General features: G+C 36.0%; 3 protein-coding genes across 5 annotated transcripts; 2 read left to right on the top strand and 1 right to left on the bottom strand.

Moving 5' to 3' along the window:
• The first annotated feature begins 285 nt into the window (after positions 1–285).
• LOC147546399 (D-tagatose-1,6-bisphosphate aldolase subunit) lies at positions 286–3,036 on the top strand. Of its 3 annotated transcripts, none has more exons than XM_086637411.1 (5): positions 286–696; positions 1,672–1,772; positions 1,952–2,068; positions 2,165–2,266; positions 2,703–3,036. In XM_086637411.1, the coding sequence occupies exons 1-5, from the start codon at positions 456–458 to the stop codon at positions 2,871–2,873; spliced, it is 732 nt and encodes a 243-aa protein (XP_086493537.1). In that variant the 5' UTR covers positions 286–455; the 3' UTR covers positions 2,874–3,036. The 3 variants fall into 3 exon arrangements, with proteins under 3 accessions (XP_086493537.1, XP_086493539.1, XP_086493538.1); XM_086637413.1 differs by having other exon boundaries at positions 334–696; positions 2,165–2,327; positions 2,570–3,036; XM_086637412.1 differs by having other exon boundaries at positions 376–696; positions 1,955–2,068.
• Positions 3,037–3,267: 231 nt separating this feature from the next.
• On the top strand, positions 3,268–15,703 carry MRH2 (Armadillo/beta-catenin repeat family protein / kinesin motor family protein). The gene is made up of 20 exons (XM_086632792.1): positions 3,268–3,801; positions 4,311–4,405; positions 4,535–4,657; positions 5,287–5,472; positions 5,941–6,162; positions 6,311–6,467; positions 7,235–7,387; positions 7,902–7,990; positions 8,271–8,483; positions 8,788–8,922; positions 9,044–9,223; positions 9,956–10,081; positions 10,226–10,354; positions 10,436–10,559; positions 10,657–10,749; positions 13,272–13,397; positions 13,665–13,790; positions 14,131–14,274; positions 14,365–14,493; positions 15,252–15,703. The coding sequence occupies exons 1-20, from the start codon at positions 3,624–3,626 to the stop codon at positions 15,398–15,400; spliced, it is 2,877 nt and encodes a 958-aa protein (XP_086488918.1). The 5' UTR covers positions 3,268–3,623; the 3' UTR covers positions 15,401–15,703.
• A 1,569-nt stretch (positions 15,704–17,272) lies between these two features.
• Positions 17,273–19,224, bottom strand: LOC147546401 (transcription factor MYB17-like). The gene is made up of 3 exons (XM_086634435.1): positions 18,733–19,224; positions 18,489–18,618; positions 17,273–18,238 (listed from the first exon to the last, which is right to left on the bottom strand). The coding sequence occupies exons 1-3, from the start codon at positions 18,866–18,868 to the stop codon at positions 17,503–17,505; spliced, it is 1,002 nt and encodes a 333-aa protein (XP_086490561.1). The 5' UTR covers positions 18,869–19,224; the 3' UTR covers positions 17,273–17,502.
• Between the last annotated feature and the right edge of the window lie 1,025 nt (positions 19,225–20,249).

Genomic DNA, 20,249 nt, shown 5'->3' on the forward strand with positions numbered 1-20,249 from the left:
AAAAATGATATTTATCCATGAAATATTAGAATTTAACTTGTCATGCACTTCAGATATTTTTTAAAGGTAGTGCATTTCTTCCAAAATCTAAGTCATATGATTTAAACGGCGACATACCCGATTCTCCCTTTTTATTCAGGCGAGCTTGAACAACACACACTGAGACCATTCCAAATCTCACAAAAAGTGGCAAGAGTGAATGGCGAGTAAAAAGAAAAAAAGAGGAAGGTCGCCTTCAGACGCCCTTCCATTATTATCTTCCACCGTCCACTTGACGGGCCACTTAACGGTCAATCCCCCCTCATATATTCATTGGTTGGGAGATACTTTCACGTAATCTTGTCCCGTGCCGCCGTTAAAGATTCTTTTTAACAGAGTTCATATGAGAATCGGTCATTGTTGTCAACACTTCATCTCTCTCTCTAAAACTCTCTCTCTAGATCTTGTTGAAGATTATGGCGGAATCCTCTGCTCTCTGTTTCTCAACTTTCCGACCATTCTCAAGAACCCCAACCAACAGTTGTCGTTTTTCTCCCGCCAATAATAAACAATCGTCTTGTTTCTTAGACAAATTTAAATTTACATCTCATAATAATCTTCGATCATCTCGTTTTGTTCGTTGCGCTGCTGGGAAAGATTCAGACGATTCTTTCGGTTTCTATCCTTGGGAGTCTTCATTCCCTGATGGAGATAGCGGTAATTAACTCTTCCTGAACTACTCTATTCTTGGATCGATCTTTTTATATGTCCTATTATTAGTGATGTTTGATTTCTAATGTATCAATTTAATTGAGGATTTTCATTTAAACTGTATGATGATTATACATTTAGAGAACTGAATTAGGAGAAAAACCTAGATGTAGTGTGAAATGATTTAGGGTATCAACATAGATAGGAAGAACGATTGAAATCTTAGACGAACAATTTTGTGGGTTCCTTTGATATCTAGGATTTAGGATACCAATTGGAGAAATTTTTCAGAAGAACATAAAAAGGGTCTACCTTGTTCCAACTAATAGAGGAGTTCGGTGAAATGGGAAGCATGATTTTTTGCAGGAATTCAAGTTTTTGGGTGTTATTGAGCGACCTCCCTAATGCCCTAATTTAAATTTTGGATTCATAGATAAATTTTCATGGATTCTTAATTGGAAAACTTGAGGCTTTGTTAATTGTTCCTTTTGCCTGAAAGTTTAACAAGCTCATTTATGGGTTTAGCAGATACTTCCTTTTGAGCGTTTTGATTAGATTGAAGGAGAAAACAAGGGTTGAACGAAGTTCTTAGAGGGCTTATAAACAGGCAGCCCTTAAGTGAATGTTCCGATAAAAAGAATATATATAATGTGTGGATCATTGCTTCCCAAGAAGTAGAAATTCCCGGAAAGAGAAGTTTGTAGCCCAAGATGGCTGCGTACTCTAACGGAATGAGTTTGCTTGAGCATGTTGTATTGTTGTTTGGGATGTACTTGTGTGTTTTTGAGGCAGCGATCCGTCCACATTGCTAAAAAAAAATATTGTGGTTTAGTACACATTCAAGTTAACTATGGGTATTTGGAATGTTTGACAGTTCGAGAAAATTACTTAAAAACTAGCTACACGATTTATTTATTTTTCTTAATACACAAACATCTTATCTTCAGACTTTCGTGTTGATTGCTTCACATGGATCTGCAGCTATTGAATGGGTACCGGAGGATAGAGTCACACTTTTTACAACTGATGGGCTTGTTCAAATTGGAGGTTCTTTGATCCCTCAAAGAATCACTTCTTCAGATGTATGTTGTCTCTTAATTACTGTCCAATATTAAATTTAGGATTAGAAGTGATATTTTCATATCGATGAGTATACAACATATCGGTACTAACTATAGACTTTGAGGTTGCTTTTGATTTGAACTCTGATTTTTCATCTGGAAAGTACTTGCATTGAGTCGCTTGCATAATTTATGTGTAGAAGAAGCATGGAAGATCAAAGGCTTCTCGAAGGATCCAGCGTTTTCAGGAGAGTGATTACATGGACCCTAACCAAGTACTTTGTCTCGGTGCACTTTTTGATATTGCAGCAACAAATGTAAGCGACCATTATATTTGTTGTTTCTCTACTACTACATGGATATTGTTAGTGTGCCTTAACATCTTACCGATATATAAGAACCACATGTTGTAGGGGCTTGACATGGGCAGAAGGCTCTGCATATTTGGGTTTTGTCGCTCCATCGAGATGTTAAGTGATGTTGTGGAAGACACAGTCTTGGAGCATGGTGGAGAGGTATGCTATTCGCGTAGGCTGCACTACACTGTGTTCAGATTCTTTCTCTCTCTAAGATTATGTATATATATACATATATATGTACGTCCTCTTAACCTTGTGGACTCAAAATCATGATACAGCAGACCAACCTCTAAGTTGGACGTATTAGGTCTCCATTATTTTTTCAGCATTATGTGTTTGAACTTTCAGCAGGCAAGTACGTAAACTCCATAATTTCTTACGAGCAACGCGTGAACTCAACTTTCCGCTATTATTTCACTTAAACTTAACTCGTAGAAGGTACCAGAGAAGATGAAATAGCATTATGATCTGCAAATTAGTGATCCGTGATTTATAGATATTTACCGACCATTCTTGAACAAAAATGCCTCTATAAGTTGGTATTCTCGATTTTCTAATTTTTGGCTGAGCTTTCGGTGTTCTCTCTCCTTAGGTTGTGGCTGCAGAGAAGGCGAGCAGGGGAGGTCTGCACGAAAAGCTAACCATGACAGTTGCTGTACCATTACTTTGGGGTGTACCTCCTGCTTCTGAAACACTTCATGTCGCGGTTCGAAGTGGTGGAGGGATTGTTGACAAGGTTTATTGGCAGTGGGATTTCTTGTAGGTCAATCACCCAAGATCCATCACATCCAATTGTTTATTTGTACATAAAAAATTGTTGTAATTTCTATGTACAAACTCAAGAATTGCATTCGTTTTCATTGGAAGTGAACTCCTTGAATTGTTATGGATCTCTATTAAGAAATAAATCTTTTCTATTTCTTTCATAAGAATCTCTATAATGCACCAATTTATATGAATATAATAAAAAGATCATATCAACCGTTATTTTAAAAAATTCAGATTTAGTATATGATTAAGAAAAGTCTACTCAATAAATAAGTTGTTTATTTATTTTTCATATGATTTCAGTGAAAGCGAAATTTCAAATCTTCTTCTATATACCTTGATAAAAATTATCTTTCTAGGTTCCTATGATGATAGAAATTTTATTCGGAGGGGTAAAACCGTAAGTATCAATTTTTTAGGAGGTATTCTCCGAACACCTACACAGGAAGGGCGTAAATTATAATTTTCACCTTTTAAACCCTATATGCCCTAATTTTTCGATCTAATTGATCAAAAAAGTGAGAGTAAAGAAAACGCGAGAAGTAAAAAAACGCGGGAAAAGTTCTTCCGCTCTCTGAACTTTTCTCTGTCTTCTTTCTCTAATATTATAGTAATTTTTCTGTGATCGTGCCTGCATCAACTCGATGGAGTGCCTGTGCAGTCTTATTACTACTTTCTCTCTCTTCCCCATTCCCTCCTTTCATTTATTTCTTCCACATTTCGATTGTGGTTCCTTGTTTCTTCCATGGCGTCGAATTCCGCCACCAAAGCGTTAAATCGGTCTTCTGATAAACCAGTTTCTCACTCCAAGAACGGAAGTAGCACCGGTCACCCTCCTCTTCGCTCCAAGCCCAATTCTTCCCGACGTTCTGTCACCCCAAACTCACGATCTTCTTCATCCTCCTCCATTAACGACGATTCAGGTTTTCCTCTTCTTGCTTACCTAGTGATCTTCTTGTTTCTTGACTATCTTATTTATGTAGGTGAAGCACTTTAGACTTGGAAACTAGTATATCCTATCTGATTTCTTCACATTGAACTGAACTACTGCCCTGACTGTGTTTTTAAATTTTCATTTGAATCAATAATGTGGAAACACCTTCATTTTTCAAGAACATTTAGTTTGAACTGATACTCGAAAGAGATTACTTGTCATGCCATGTATTTGTGGGTGACTTAGGTGTGGTATTTAGATGTGCATATGTAACCTAAAATGGGTTTTTTTAATGGAATTTGGAATAGGAAAAAGTACAGTATTTTATCATCAATTCTGGTAGTAATAGATTCTGCAACCAATGTTTGTTCTGTCCTATTGTTTGTGTGATAACTAGCAGGGTATTTTTTTTACAACAGATTGATATGGTAAGAATCGTTACAGAAAAACCGTGATACTATTTTGAATGTTGTTAATTATTGTTACTATTTCCATCAGAGCCTTCGAGAGTCAGAGTTGCTGTCAGAGTTCGGCCTAGGAATGCTGAAGATCTTCAGTCTGATGCTGCTGATTGCATTGAACTACAGCCAGAGGTGTTAGGATTTCCTTAGAGAGCCTCCAAAGAATCTTTTCTTTCCATTTTCATCAGGCACTATCTACATGATTTATTTAGTTGAATACCATTAGAAATTCTGTTAACATGAATTTCTTGTCTTGCGCAGCTCAAGAGGTTGATGTTGAAGAAGAACAATTGGAACTCTGACTCTTATAGATTTGATGAAGTTTTTACAGAAACTGCTTCTCAGAGGCGTGTTTATGAGGTGGTGGCGAAACCTGTGGTGGAGGTAAGTGATTAAGAAGCAAGATTTTCTTCAAAATCGTTGTCTGCTTTTTATAACAAACTACATGAAAAGGATATTTAGTCTTCCGTTTTAAAAGAAGTTGGCACACACCCAACATGACCTTACACCTCTTTGCAAAACCAGCCATATGTTCTCTTATTTAGGAATCAACCAGGCCCACTCATCTCAGTTCCAACGGTTGACACAATGTTCTATCTTGGTATAGGACCTATCCCAAACCACCCCAAGCTTCCTCGCTTGACTGTTTAGCTAGCCAATGTGCAAGTCAAGCTGGTACATTGTAGCTTATGTCTGGAAATATCTTCCAGAGCAATGTAGGACTGATTGCAATACATATGAGCCTTCTGGTTCGCATCAGAAGTGTTCACATCAACACTCAGCATGCCACTATTCTAGATCTTTAGATACTGGAACACTCACAGCCCACTATTTTTGTCATGAAAGTTATGTTTGATCTGTGGTAACAATGAAAAATCTTTTAATCTTTATTACAACTGATAACTAATTTGAAGTCGTGGTTCTGTAATTACTCATTTTCAAGTGAACATCTAATTTTGACTGCACGTCTGAGCTTTAAAACATATTTCTCTCCCTTTGAAATACTCTTGCAGAGTGTGTTAAATGGCTATAACGGGACCGTGATGGCTTACGGTCAAACAGGTACAGGTAAAACATATACATTTGGCCGACTAGGCAAACATGATCCATCCGAGCGTGGAATCATGGTTAGAGCAATGGAAGACATACTTGCCAACACGTCTCCTGGTCTTGATACTGTTGAAATATCCTATTTGCAGGTATAGCCTTTTGTTGTAATACTCAATATAACTTGGAAGATTTTAAGACTCGATACAACTTGTTTTTGGAATTTTATTCTAGGATTAGTTTGTTCTTGAAGATTATGACCAAAGAATGGGTACTCACCTTAGACCGCATAAAAACAACAATCTTCTAGAATGTATCTACTTGGCCTTTCCAGCTTCATCTTATAACCCTGCGAGATTGTCAAGGGTGAAAATCTGGGTGAGCGTATTACATGTATATGGTTCTATACTTCTATTACATGTTATATTATAGAAAACGAGTATTTAATGTATATTATGTCTGGTCTCAATTAGTCCAATAAATAAATAATAATCAATATATGATGTCTGGTAAAATTATACTTAAGTTCTGTTTCTTCTCCACTTTCTCCATATGATTTGTATAGGATGCTCTTCCTTTGCTGTTCTGCTACTCATTATAGCTATTGTCTGTGGCTTTAGTTGTACTTGGAATCTATACAAGATTTGTTAGCACCAGAAAGAAACAATATTCCTATTTCTGAGGACCCCAAGACTGGTGAAGTGGCATTGCCTGGTGCCGCAGTTGTCAAAGTACGAGATCTGAACCAATTCATGCAACTGCTACAAATTGGTGAGGTGAACCGCCATGCAGCGAATACAAAGATGAACACAGAATCTTCACGTAGTCATGCCATTCTTATGGTGGGGATCTCGTACTTAAAACATTTCCTCTTTGTTGCAAATTTGCAAACTCATTGTGCAAGAAACTGATTACTGCGTAAATCTGTCTTTTGTTTTGTTTACTAATATTTTATTTGTTTTCTGAGAAGCTGTCTTTCTTTTCCTGTAGGTTTATATCCAAAGATCGACTCAGCAGAAATTTGAAAATGAGGTCCCTCCTCAGGAAAAGGAAACCAGACATAATATTGGCAATGGCTTAAATACTCTTCATAAATGCAAGCTGCTGATCGTGGATCTTGCAGGCTCTGAAAGAATTGACAAATCTGGTTCAGTTCTAAAACCTATATTTAGTTAACTTAAGATGCATTAACATAGTAATATGGTGTGTGGATTATTTGAAAATAGAATTATTCTTTTTTGTTGTTTTTTTTGAAACTTTGAATATTTAGTGAGTGCATCTAGGATTTTTTGTAATTGATCTGTAATACATTCTTATCCTTCTCCAAGAAAAGTGAGTGTATACAAGGTTGTTTGATTTTTTTATCAAGTTTTTAAGGAACAGAATCGGGGTTGGGTTGGGAGCTTTTAGTTACATTAGATAACTAGTGGTAGGAAACTCACCATACTTTAAATGGGTTTCTGTGTTTACTATGAAGTTTATAGGGATATAAACAAAATATCCTTTTTTTTTTTTGAATAATTTGATTGAATTAAGAGAAGGGAAACGAATTTACAAACCCCTAGGGGTTAAAAAAGCTAAAAAAATTTACAAGAAAAAGATAAAAGCATCCCAATTCTCAACCATATCCACAAAAGAATTTATCTTAACGCCCGGGATGGATCTGCTCCAATGGAACTGGAAGCACTTCGAAGAGAAAATGATATGCTCTGCTGAGCGAATTTTGTCACGGAAGATGACCTCATTCCTGGCCTTCCAAATGGCCCAAATGATGGCTTCAGGAATTAAGAAAACAAAATATCCTTGAAGATATGTCAGAGAGGGATTACATTTATAAGGGAGTTTTACATGGTAAATTAGAGTTTCCAAGTATCTTCCTTTTCTCAGTTCACTGCATGTATACTTATTTTGCAGGCAGCAGCGACGGTCACTTACTTGAAGAAGCTAAATCCATTAATCTTTCTCTCACCTCTCTCGGGAAGTGTATAAATGCATTAGCTGAGAACAGTACACATATACCAACAAGAGATTCCAAGCTTACAAGAATGCTTCGTGATTCATTTGGAGGTTATCTATTTCCTATTCTATATCTTAATGATTTACTGGTATAACTGTAGCAAATGTAGAAACATGCGAAGTTTGTAGACTTAATTCTTGACTGATCCACCTATACTTACCTATTTTCTTTTTTAATGCATTTTGTTGCAAATTAACTGCACACTGTTGGAACTCTATCATCTTTCATTTACGAAAATCACCTTCCTTGTTGATGTATGCTGCCTGTTGAGATGTGAAACTTTGTTATAAAGTAGGTCATAAGTACCCTTCTTAGCTAGTTTCCCCAATGGATCAGAGCAGAATGTTGTTCAGATAAAAACTCAGTAAAATTAAATAGATAAGACATTTTTGCCTTACAGTATAATTTTTGTGTGAATCATTCTTTTAGTAAGAAATTACTCAAAAAATCTTCCTATATTACATTTTTCTCAAACAAAACTTCAAACAATTTTATGCATCAACATATGTTATCCTGCTGCCAGTTGAACTCGCACAGCAACTCATGATCGTTCTTATCAAACAGGTTCTGCGAGGACCTCCCTTATAATTACGATAGGACCATCTGCACGCCATCATGCAGAAACCTCTAGCACAATAATGTTTGGACAACGGGTTAGTACTCTAAAAATTGATGTTTCGATACTTATGGGTGAAGCATCGTCCACCTAATGTGTATAGTTGCGGATGGAATGGACATTCCTAGACTTAGCCTACCCTAGTGGGTTCATATCTTATGTTGGAAATTTTGGACTAGCTTCTTTTGCTACATGAACCAGCCTTGCGTCTTCTTGTTTTGCTATTATAAACTCAATCAAAGTATTTCTACAACTAAGAAGCAGTAAGTAATCTTTGTCATTGAAAGCCCTCTTATTCTTAGTTCACTCTGATGCAGGCTATGAAAGTAGTCAACATGTTGAAGCTCAAGGAAGAATTTGACTACGAAAGCCTATGCCGGAAACTTGAGAATCAGGTCGACTTTCTAACTGCAGAAAATGAGAGACGGCAGAAAGTGAGAGACGATGAGAAGGAAGCTATGGAAAAGAAGCTCATAGAGTATAGAAACTCCTTTGCTGAAGTAGAGAAAAGCCTGGATGCAAGATTCCGGGTAACTTTTTCTTTTGTAAATGCATGCATACGTTTCTCCAAATTTATTAGGTTCCTGTCTTCATCCAGTCTTGTACTAGATCTAATGCTTTTATGTGATTAGAGAGCGTCACGTGCCCAAGTTTTAATATTCACTTACCTTTTATTTTGGTTCATTATTTGTATTTTTTATATGAAATACTAAAAATGCCTAGGTCCTTATTTACAGTGTTCTTGTTTCCAGTGATCTCTATATTTCATTATACTTGTGGTCAAGATTATCTGTGGGGGCTTACTCTGTCTAAACATGTACACTTTGCATGCAGCTGTTAGAAAAGGATAATAACCATTTGGTATCAGAGAATAAGAAGATGTCGGATGAGTTAAAGCTTCATAAAGAACGTAACGAGATGATGCATGCCCAAATTGCACGGCTGGAAATGAGTTTAAAGCAGAGCAAGGTATTTCACTTTTCTGAAATACTACTAACAAATGTTCTCTTTGTCATTTTCTATTCGCTTAACTGTTATTATTCATGATCTTTCTGAACTTCATTATGAACTTTTTCTTTGGTGTTGGTAGCAAAATCAGCTTGAAGGCTCTTCTTACCAGAAGTTACTAGCAGACACTACTCAGATGTATGAGAAGAAAATTTCTGATTTGGTTGAGCGAATAGAAGATGAGCATGCCCGTTTTGAAGAGGCACAAGAACAATTGGCTGTAGTCCAGCAAGTTCTAAGTGATCAACAAAAATCAACTGAGGTTAATTTCATTTTTTGGCTATAATTGATTTTATGTTCTCTATGTTCTTCTTCAGCTGCATTGTCGTTGGACTCAATGAAAATATTGGTTTTCTTGAACTATTACAGATAGTATTTTTCCAACTTGTTTCTGTTTCAACTGCATTATCTTTTGACTTTAGGTATAATGTGCTTCAATTGATATCCAATTGTCATAATGTGGCCTTTATATGATTATCCTTTAAAACGTTCTCACTGTTATACTTACTTTTTCGACCCATTCACAATTAAAAGTACTTACATGTTGGATGTCCTGAATATTTATTACTAAGTTATGCTTCTTGATGTATAAATAGCGCATGAACATGGTTTTGTCAAAAGAATAGTATGAATATGTAAAGTTTAAATTAATGTCGATATAATTGTAAATGGTTTGTAAGGCTGTGCTTCAAAGCTGTTATATTTTCAACATACAAGTTACATCACGTGCCAATCGATGCCTAAAAGGGCAACATTCGGTCAACGTGTACCTCTAAGACTGTTCTGCGTACCATTTGATTGAGTTAGTTTTCCTTTTTGTATCATGTTTTCCTTTTGTATAACTAAAACTTTCTTCCGAAGTTCCTTGGTTTCTTCTCAACTTATCTGCAAGTGCCATGTTGCCAATATTTAAATACTTGTTTTGCACTTTTTGTTGAATTTCATAACTTGTTGCGTTTATTTTTTACCCAAAGCAAATATTCTTGTTTTTCAGAGTCAGAGTCAACGGGAGATTGATGATCTCAGGATTAAGTTGCAGAAAACGTGCCAGCTGCATGAGAAAACCGCTAATGACTTCCAATCTCTAAAAACAGAAAATGTGAAGCTACTATCGGAGAAGGTATGGTTATCATATGGCGAAAAATGTTTTTGTTTAGCGCTATTTTGCTTTGCAAATGATCTAGTGCTGATATTTCACATTGCTTTGTCACGAGTACTACTTTTTGCACAATTTGTTTCTTGACACTTCAAATATTTATGTAAGGTAACTCTAAGTGAAGAACTTAATAAATTGACGCAACAACTATCAGTTGAAGAGAAGCAAAGAAAGTACATAGAAGATGAATTCGTCAAACTAAAAAAGTTGGTGTCTGAAAACGTTGATGACATAGAGGTACATCTTTTAGTTCCCTAACTACGCATTACATTCTTGTAACATGCGTTTCATGTTCCCTTATGTTTTGATGTTCATCAGGATAAGAGTCAAATTTTGAATGAAAATGGAAAAGTACATCCAGTCTTGGGAAACTCAATGAGTTTGCGCAGGTCATTCCAGTACAGAGAGTCAATACCAAGGGTTGCCAGGATATTTGAGGAAGGCAAGATTACAACCACTTTAAACTTTAACAGAATAATTTTGTTTGTGCTAACTCCTCGGAATATCTCGATTTACTATTTTTTGACTTGACATTCCAGTCGGTCTCGAGAAGACTATAGCTATGTTACAATCTCAGGACTTAGATATCCAAATCCATGCTGTGAAAGCGGTAGCCAACCTCGCAGCTGAAGGTACGTAGTATGTTATTATTTGATAAAGTCTCACTTCTAAATTGTGTTCATCACTTCACTGGTAGCTAATATCCATTAATCTCACCTTTTCCTTTTGAACAATTTGAATTGATATTGAAGGAGGAAAAACAATCGGTAAACCACAGTTTCCCGACTTGAGTTAATAAAGCACTGCAAACCCAAAGACAAAATGTTCTATTAAGGCTTCTTGGAACAAAGGAAATTCCAACTAGGAGAATAAGTTAGATTACTTGTCTGTCCTGCTACAGAAGTAGAGCTATCCTTGGATCTTCTCTACCAGAGTAGTCAATGACACCAACTTCCCGTTGAACATAATATATTCCTTGCTTTACGGATTCCCAAATGATGGCACGAGGAATCACCTACCAAGTATGCTAGCCTTTTAATAGAAGCCCTCCCCATTGCTCAAAGCACTTGTGCACCTTTTGGGGCATGCGCCATTATAAGTTTAAACTCGTCATGAAGAAGCTCAAAACTCCCCTTGCTACGTCACGAGGCAGAAATAAATGGTTGCGGAGAAGGCATCTGTTAGGTCTGCAAGAATCCTTCTAATTAGTATATCTTCTGGATGAAGTTCTCCAGAGCAGCAGCCCTCAAAACGGAACTCACTCTGGTCGGAAGTATCCTGTTCCAGATAAGCTTACTATTGTTGGAACTCTCTACGCAGTTCTCCAAAAAGCCTGGTATAACAACCTTTCACCAACAAATTGCCTTCCTCTCCTGCCAGAGGCTTTATCTTTTTCGCTGGAAACTCTCTTAGCTTCCAATATTGTCATCAGATGAATAACTTCATCAATCTCCTAATAGTTTATATTTCTTCTGAGGTGTAAATTCCGACTAGTACCACTCTCCTCTTTATACTCCCTTACACTTCTTGACTTCCTCGTGTAATGTTATAAAAAGAACGATTAATGTTCTTCAGGCGCCTTATGTAACACCAAATGTGTCTGCCCAGAAGAAGTTTATAGACTTCCGTTCCCCCAACTTCATTCCAGTAATGCCATTGAACTTCTCCAGTTAGTTATCCTCGCCAAACCTAGCAGTTATACAAGTCCCGAGGTTTCCTAGTAGATAATTATTCTTCTCCACGGAGCATCATTGTCCACTCCACGCTGCAACCACTTTGTCGACAAAGTCCATTGTCATCCATGGGCTTAAAATACTATTGTGGGCCACCCAACGGATTCTCTTCTCTTCCTCCTTTTCTTCCCACGAGAAGTTCCTAATCTTAGCTTCCACGTTTTTCAAAACACTTGCAGAAATGTTAGGAAGAGACATAAATGAACTGAAAGAGAGGCCAGCACAGCCTCATGAGGACCAGCTTTCTTCCTCTATCCAAAGAGGCCAGCACAGCCTCATTGTCCACTCTACTCAGGGTAGTTAAGATAATTCTTCAAATTTGATGGACTTCACTTTGAATTAGGAAGTAAGAAACGCAAAATAATATTTCATGGTCATGGTGCAAGCCGTAGAAGATTCCTTAGTTCCTTCCCCAATGCTAATAAAGCATTCATTCTTTTCAGTTCATTTCAAAATACTTCAATTGGTACGCGCAAGAAATAGGCCAATTCAACAGCTTTTTGTTCAATTTCTCGCGGAGTCAAATTCTCATCAGTCCGAGTCAAAGGAATGGCTCCCTGGCCTCTGATTTCCATATAAAGGACACGACGAGGAAAACTACTCTCTTTACTTTCTATTCTAATCGACTGGACATCTCTCATAAGGAATCGAAGAAAGATACGACGATTTAGCCCAGCATTTCTTCTCCGATCCATTTGTGAAAGAGTAGAGTGAATGAGAAGCATAGCGAATTTTGAAGTGCTGAATAAAAAAAAAAGAGTATGAATCTAAATAAAGACTTAGGGAGTAAAAGGGGCCTTTGGGGATAGAGGGACTTGAACCCTCACGATTTCTAAAGTCGACGGATTTTCCTCTTACTATAAATTTCATTGTTGATTCTTCCGGTGTATAAAATAAAAATTCTAATGGCTTTTGCTACTATGACCTTTCCAACCACGACTTTTTCTTGAAGCATTTCACCTCGAAATAAGAAATTGTATCGATACTCAGTATCAAAAAAATAGTAAAAGTAAATTAAGTCGTAAATGTAAATGAATAAAATAAATAGTGGCATCCAAGAAGCCATGGATCAATGGGACCTTATCAGGAAAAAGAAAAGAAAGAAACATGTGTGGAACATGATTCTGGCGGCCATAGTTTGGTGCATATGGAAAGAGAGGGACAGCAAAATCTTCAAAGACAAGCATTTAGATTGTATTATCAATGAGGATGAGGTTAAAGGAATGTAATAGTTATACCTTTGGAGTAGGAGAATGAAATTTGTTATGTCATTCTTTGGTTTTGTTTTTAACTGGGAGGTTAGCATTATGTAAAATAAGCTTCCTCCCCTTGTAATTTTTTTTTTTCCTTTTTAATATTAATTCAAATGATTCAAAAAAAAATATTTCATGGATGTGAAACCTATATCGTTTTAATTGCAGACTCGAATCAGGAGAAGATTGTCGCAGAGGGGGGCCTAGATGCTCTTCTCATGCTTTTGGGGTCATCAGAAAATACGACAATTTACCGTGTTGCTTCAGGAGCTGTTGCAAACCTGGCGATGAGTGGTACTCCTTCCAATTCTAGTGTTCTTTTGCTATAGGGCTGGGATTCTGTTTTACTTAATGTGGTCAATATCTCCACTGAGCATCCTACTATTCTTTTCTAAAGATGTATCTTGTTGTTATGTTGCAATGTGAAAAACCAAGCATACTCCACGATTTTAAAGAGAATTTATTAGTTCATAGCTATAACCTGACTAAATTTGAACTTGAATTGAGTTCTGTTCGAATTATGAGCATTTGTTATTCTAAAACCTTTGCATATATTTTCAGAGAAGAATCAAGCTTTAATCGTGAGCAAAGGGGGTGCTCATTTATTAGCAAATATAGCATCCAAGACTGACGATCCTCAAACGCTTCGAATGGTGGCTGGAGCAATTGCAAATTTATGTGGAAACCGTAAGCTGAGATAACCTTCTTTGTATATACCTCATTTGCTCAATCCTTGTTATGCTCTCTTGCCTGTGCGACCAGGTTCCCTTTTATGGTAAATTAATCATCAATACAGATCTATTCATGCTGAAGTCTCCATATTTTGTGGAAAACATTTTGATGTGATTCATTTGTAAAGATCCTGTATTTTACTCTCTATTTCATTTTTCCAATCACCCTTATGTAGAGGGAGCCTGTAAATTACATGAAGTTGCAACTTGTCTATGTTATGAGAAGTTTGTAAGGACTAGCAATTGTTCATGTTGATGTTTATGCCTGTAAGCTAATGAACAAGTTTTATTCACAGAAAAGTTACACGTGATGCTGAAAGAAGAGGGTGCAATCAATGCACTCTTGGGAATGGGCCAATCTGGTAATACTGATGTCATAGCACAGATTGCAAGAGGAATGGCGAACTTCGCTAAATGTGAAGCACGGGGTACAGTTCAAGGTCAATAAACGTGATCTCACCTTTAGAGAATTGCAATTCTGTTTTCAGGTCACCTTTCTAAGAATTTAACCGTCTCCTTAATCGATGCAGGATACAGAAAGGGACGTTCACTTCTTATGGACGACGGGGCACTTGCATGGTTAATTTCTAACTGTAGTACTACTTCGACTTCAACCAGACGTCATATTGAGCTCGCCTTTTGCCATCTAGCTCAGAATGGTAAGCTACCTCTTCTGCTTCTCTCCCAACTCTAGAACTCTTTCCTCAATTGATAACTTTATGGCCCTTCTGTTAATTGCTGATCTTTTATAACAAAATCAGAAACTAGTTCAGGGATAATTCATAAATTCCATATCATCCCATGTCAAGTTAATCTATACCTTCAATGAATGAGTTTCTTTTCAGTTTTCTACTAAAGCCAAATAAACATGAAATGTCGCTATCCTTAAAAAGCCATACATGGTAAACTAACCCACAGAGCAAACATAGCCTTAGTTCATGTTAGACGGTACGCTTAACACTTGAGAGAACTTTATAGATATTCAGCTTATATAGAGAGCATTCCTTCGAAGAGAATCGAACTGTCAATTTAAGTGTTCAGAAGAAAGTCTCTGCACTTTCTGGTATTAGAAACCACAATTAGTTGAGAAATGGCAAGGCTATCATTGTTTTGAGGATCAAGTTTCTCGTATCCTTTGAAATCGAGCAGAAGATTGCTCGGAAAAGATTGTGTTTAATAGCTACTTTATATTATATATATATAACAGCATGTTTCGTAGAGACAAAAAAACGGAGTTCTGCGTCTTCCAATCACCATGAACTTAGTCTTTAGGACTGCTAATCAAATTATGCAATGCCCACTTAACATTTTTACATTTTAAACTTCAAACGTCGATGTATATGACAAAATACTTTGTGATGCTTCTAGCCAATACTTGTTTCTCTAATGTATAAATACCCATCTGATTTCTGCACAGAGGAAAATGCAGCAGATTTTGTGAGCAGTGGATCAGTGAAGGAACTCGTTCGAATATCTTCTGAATCAACAAGAGATGACATACGCAGCTTAGCAAAAAAGACATTGAAGTTGAATCCATCCTTTCAAGCTGATACACTAACAATATGACCAGACCTCTCATTCATGAATAGAGCTGGCCATTATACTGGCTATGATGATGGAAATACCGCCATTGATTCGTAAAATTCTCTTATAAAGCAAAGTTGTTTTCGTCTGTCTTTAATTTTAGCTCTTTCTCACTTCAAAACATGTAAGAACAATTTTTTTTGGAAATAGTAAGTTTCGAACTCTGATCTTTCTATGCAAGTATTACATACTGCAGGAGAAAAGAAGTCTTAGGAACAACCTGACTGATGATTTGAACCAACTACCTTCTTGTAATTAATATCCTTTTTACTAATTATAAAGATTCTTTAATAGTTATGTTTTAATTGTTTATTTATGTGACCTTTTTTTATGATCAGAACCGTTAATTTACGGAGAGACTGGCCATAATTTTTCTTTTTCTCAAATTGACCTAATTTAACATTTGTAGAACATTTATCACACTATCTCTCAGCTCTATTGAAAAAAATCTCTTTTATTGATCTTTTTTCCATGCAATTATATTTCTTACTTAATTCATTTGATATGCTTCAACAAAAAAAAAAAAAAATTCATTTGATATGATTTTTGATACCAAAGATAGTCCAACAAAATATCCCTTATATTTTTCTTCAATTTTTTTTAGTGTAGGTAGGAGGAACCCACAGCTTTTGACCTTATTGCACTCCAAAATAGTACTAAGAAAAGACATTCTATTAGAAAAATACTTTTTCAACTCCAAAATAGTACTAAGAAAAGATCTGGTTGCAACAACCAGATCCCGGTCTGGTTTGAAACCAGATCGGGATCTGGTTGTAGAAAAACCAGACCTTCAAGGTCTGGTTCTCCGGCGAAGGGGCTCCGCCCCTTCGCCGGAGTTATATTGAGAGAGAGAGAGGGGTTAGAGAGAGAGAAGTAAAGAAAGAGGAAGAAGAGATAAAGAAGAAGAGAGAGAAAGAAGGAGATGAAGAAGTGAGAGAAATGAAGAAGATGAAGAATTTTTTTTTTTTTTTTGGTAAAGGTGGCCGGCCGGAATTTTTTATTCCGGCCGGCAACTTTTCGCCGGAGAAGAAGGGTGAGGTGGACAGAGTGATGTGGTGATTGTTAGATGAGGTGGACAAAGAAAAAGAAAAAAAGATAATTACAGAAATGCCATGGGGGGTAAGAAAAAATTTGGGGCCATTTAGGAATTTTTTGGGGCCAAAACGAACTGCCGGACACAATTCGGGGCTAAAACGGCTAGTTGGTCACAAATCGGGGGCCAAAACGGAATTAACCCTAATTTTAACTTATTTTCTTAAACAATACTAACAGCTGGCTAATCAAAAGTACTAACTATTTTAAGAATAATGTTACTATCATTGTCGTCCCTAAGTCGACATCGTTATGGTCTTCGATCACGATCAGCATCATGATTCATGAGAAAAGACAAGCCTGACCATCAATCGGTAGATAATGTAGATATGATTCTGATTCATCTTTACCTAATTCATTTTGGGTGTGATTCATTTGGGTATTAACTCGACCATATTCCCAAACTTGTTTGGTTAGCTCATTATATAGAATAGACCTTTGGAAATTGATGTATTTTACTAAATGAGTTTATACTTATTTAGTTTATACAAGTAAGAAGACTTTGGATTGGAATTAGCAATAAGTCATTGATATTATACTCATCAAATTGCCATAAAATCCAAAACTCTTTTAGCATTATCTTGACCAACTTCCCAATAAAAAAAACAATCTTAAAGTATATATAATTTAGAATAAAAAGTGGGTAATTTTTTTTTGGGGTGTTTGATTCTTGAATGATGGCCAGACATTGCTTCCTCAGTTTCCATGACTTTTCATTTTTTTTTTTCCTTTTTAAATGGTGTGGAAAACTAGTGAAAAAAGTACAACAAAAAACACATCAATCATTTCACAAAAAGAAATGCAACACAAAGAAGAAACTTTCACTTACCCAAGTACTATCAAAAGTGGTTCACCAAAGTTCAAACACAACCCCCAAGATAAATGGGGTAAACCCTAATTTCTAATCTGAATTCAATACTACTACTACTTACTACTTATCACCTTACCCTTTCAAATCTTCTGATTTTGATCACTTACCAAGTCATGAGTAGTTAATAGTACATGAAGAAGTTGTTACTATTACTAGTATTAGTAGTACTAGAAACAAGTTGTTTAATCTCCTCAATAGTACTATAATGATCATTATGAAGATGATTATGATGATTTGATGAAGTACTACTAGTTAATTCTCCCCATAACCCATTTTGTCTTTCATGATCATCATGAGAACTAAATCCATAATCTTCACCAAAATCTATGATTTGATGTTGATGATCTTCATGATTTGATGATAACCCAGAGTTGTTGAAGTAATTACCCTCAAATATTATACTACCCATTTGTTGATAATGATCACCATTAAAGCTAAATTGGTTAGAAGTACTACTTCCATCAGAAGAATTACTGCAACTAGTTTGATCACTACCCATCATGTGAGGAGTGTATTGGTGGTGGGTTTTAGGAACCAGTAAGCTCTCTTGAATGACTTGTAGAGGAAAATTAGGACAAGTGATGATACTAGTGTTGTTCAGAGGATTTGAAAGTTCTAAATTAGGTTTAGTTGAATCTGTGAAGAAATATGTTGATGGTGGTGATGGTGATAATGTAGTTTGATGATGAAGAGATAAAGATTGGAGTAAGGGTAGTGGTTGATGATGGTGATGAGGGAAAGGAACTACCATTTTTGATGATGATGCTATCATAAGTTTCTTCTTGAGCTTCGTATTCCAGTAGTTCTTGATATCGTTATCGGTCCTGCCTGGTAATTGTGCTGCAATTACTGACCACCTTCAATGACAATTTTGTTACATCATTAGTTCCTACTAGAAGAAATCATCTTATAAATTTGGTAGTCATAAATGAAAAAAAAATTAGCATGGAATGGATCTACATAAAGTATATCAATTGATTTTTTTTTAAAACAGTAAGATTCGAACTCTGATCTCTCGGATGCAAGTGAACTATAAAATTCGAACTTTGGTATGTCGAAAATGAAAGAGTTGGTTTGATATAAGAGAAAAGGTCAATGGGGGTATACCTGCTTCCAATGGTAGCAAAGAGGGTGCAAATTATCTTATCTTCATGATCAGAGAATTCTCCATGCTTTATGTTAGGTCTGAGATAGTTTAACCATCTCAATCTGCAACTCTTACCACATCTTTTCAAACCTAAAAGATTGTCCCCCAACCCCAACAAAGAAAAGAAAAACCAAACCACCAAATTAGTGGCCTAAAAGGCTAAAAACAAGAGATTAAGGAAGAAGTTTAAGGAGTATTAATCACCAGCTTTTTGAGGGAGAGCAATCCAATTCCCACAAGTTCCATATTTCTCTATAAACTGCTTGAGCTTCAAGTCTTCATCAGGTGACCATGGTCCTTTCTTCACATTTGCTTTGTCACAACAAGGAGCTCTCCCCATCTCTCTCTCTCTCTCTCAACTTTTCCTGATGATAGTTTTAGCTTCTCTCTATTTGGTTGGTTGGTGTTTATACCCACCACCCTATTTTGAGGAGATCACAAATCTTTCAATTTCTATATCTCTGAAATGAAAGGAAAACAGCTGCCTTTGTTGAGATATTACAAACTTTCAAGAGACCAAGGCAGCTAGGAATAAAGGGACATACTTGAGAGAGAGAGAGAGAGAGAGAGAGAGAGAAACCATAATAAGTCAAAGCTTAGGCCTGACTATAGCTTCAGTCCACTTCAACACTTCACCCTCCTAAAAATTTCATTTTTGCTTATTGGTGGATTAGAACTCTCCTATCATTTTCTCCTTCTATACACATAAAAACTCTAAATAATATATACATCTATATGTCTATTTAGGGTCATGTCATGTGTTGTTTCTGCTGGTAGAGTTGAGATTACTATCTCTCTCGATTTTGTCTTAATTAAAACATAGTCTCGGTTTATTACGTGCCGCTCACATAACAACTTAATTTAAATTGACGAAACAGAAAAAGGGTAAAATACAAGATATGAACAGATCTAGAGTACTTATGCGTTGAAAAAACAACATTTGTATATTGTCATCTCAAATATATGAGGTCTCGTAAACCGAGGTCCTAAAATCAATCTACAAACCCCAAATGTCAAGCGAGTGACATACATGGAGATACTGTGACATATATGACTTTTCACGTTTATAATTGATTATTTATGTAGAAATTTATGTGTGGACTGGATTAGGTCGCAATGTTATGTTGACAAATATCAAGTTCCTTTTGGAATTTGACTGAAATTCGGTCGTTAAAAGATGAATGCTCGTAAAACTAACTGTCAAGATGAATGACTCATAGAAATAACGATCCAAATTCAGTCAAACTTTCAAAAAGAACTTGATACATCTTTTCAGCATAAAATATTTTCGTAGTACAAAATAAATACACTTTCTGCATTTATGGGGTTCCCATGGCTATGGGGTTGGACTTTTCTCTCTCTAAAGAATCCAAAGCTTTTGATTGAAATTAAAGTCTTACCTCTAGGTTGAATGTAGGAAAAATGTTTGATACAAGTTAAATTTCATGTAAACTATGTGGAAAAATTCAAAAGTTGGAACAATAATTTGAACTTCCACTAAAATAATGAACTATCTTTTGTACGTACTAATATATTAGTGAAAACCATGAAACACATTGAATTTTCAAAAGGGGCACAAGCAAAAGATTTGTAATCTAGCATAATCATTTTTTATTATACGAAAGAGAATGAAAGATACATATACATATATAATAACTCAATCACCGTCCAAATTCGATTAATTTACATGTGGTGAATTATAAATAACGAACTATAGAATT

The sequence above is a fragment of the Eschscholzia californica genome, unplaced genomic scaffold (genome assembly GCF_041429995.1).
Source record: "Eschscholzia californica isolate CP2 unplaced genomic scaffold, dmEscCali1.0.p SCAF_4, whole genome shotgun sequence".
Classification (NCBI taxonomy): Eukaryota; Viridiplantae; Streptophyta; class Magnoliopsida; order Ranunculales; family Papaveraceae; genus Eschscholzia; species Eschscholzia californica.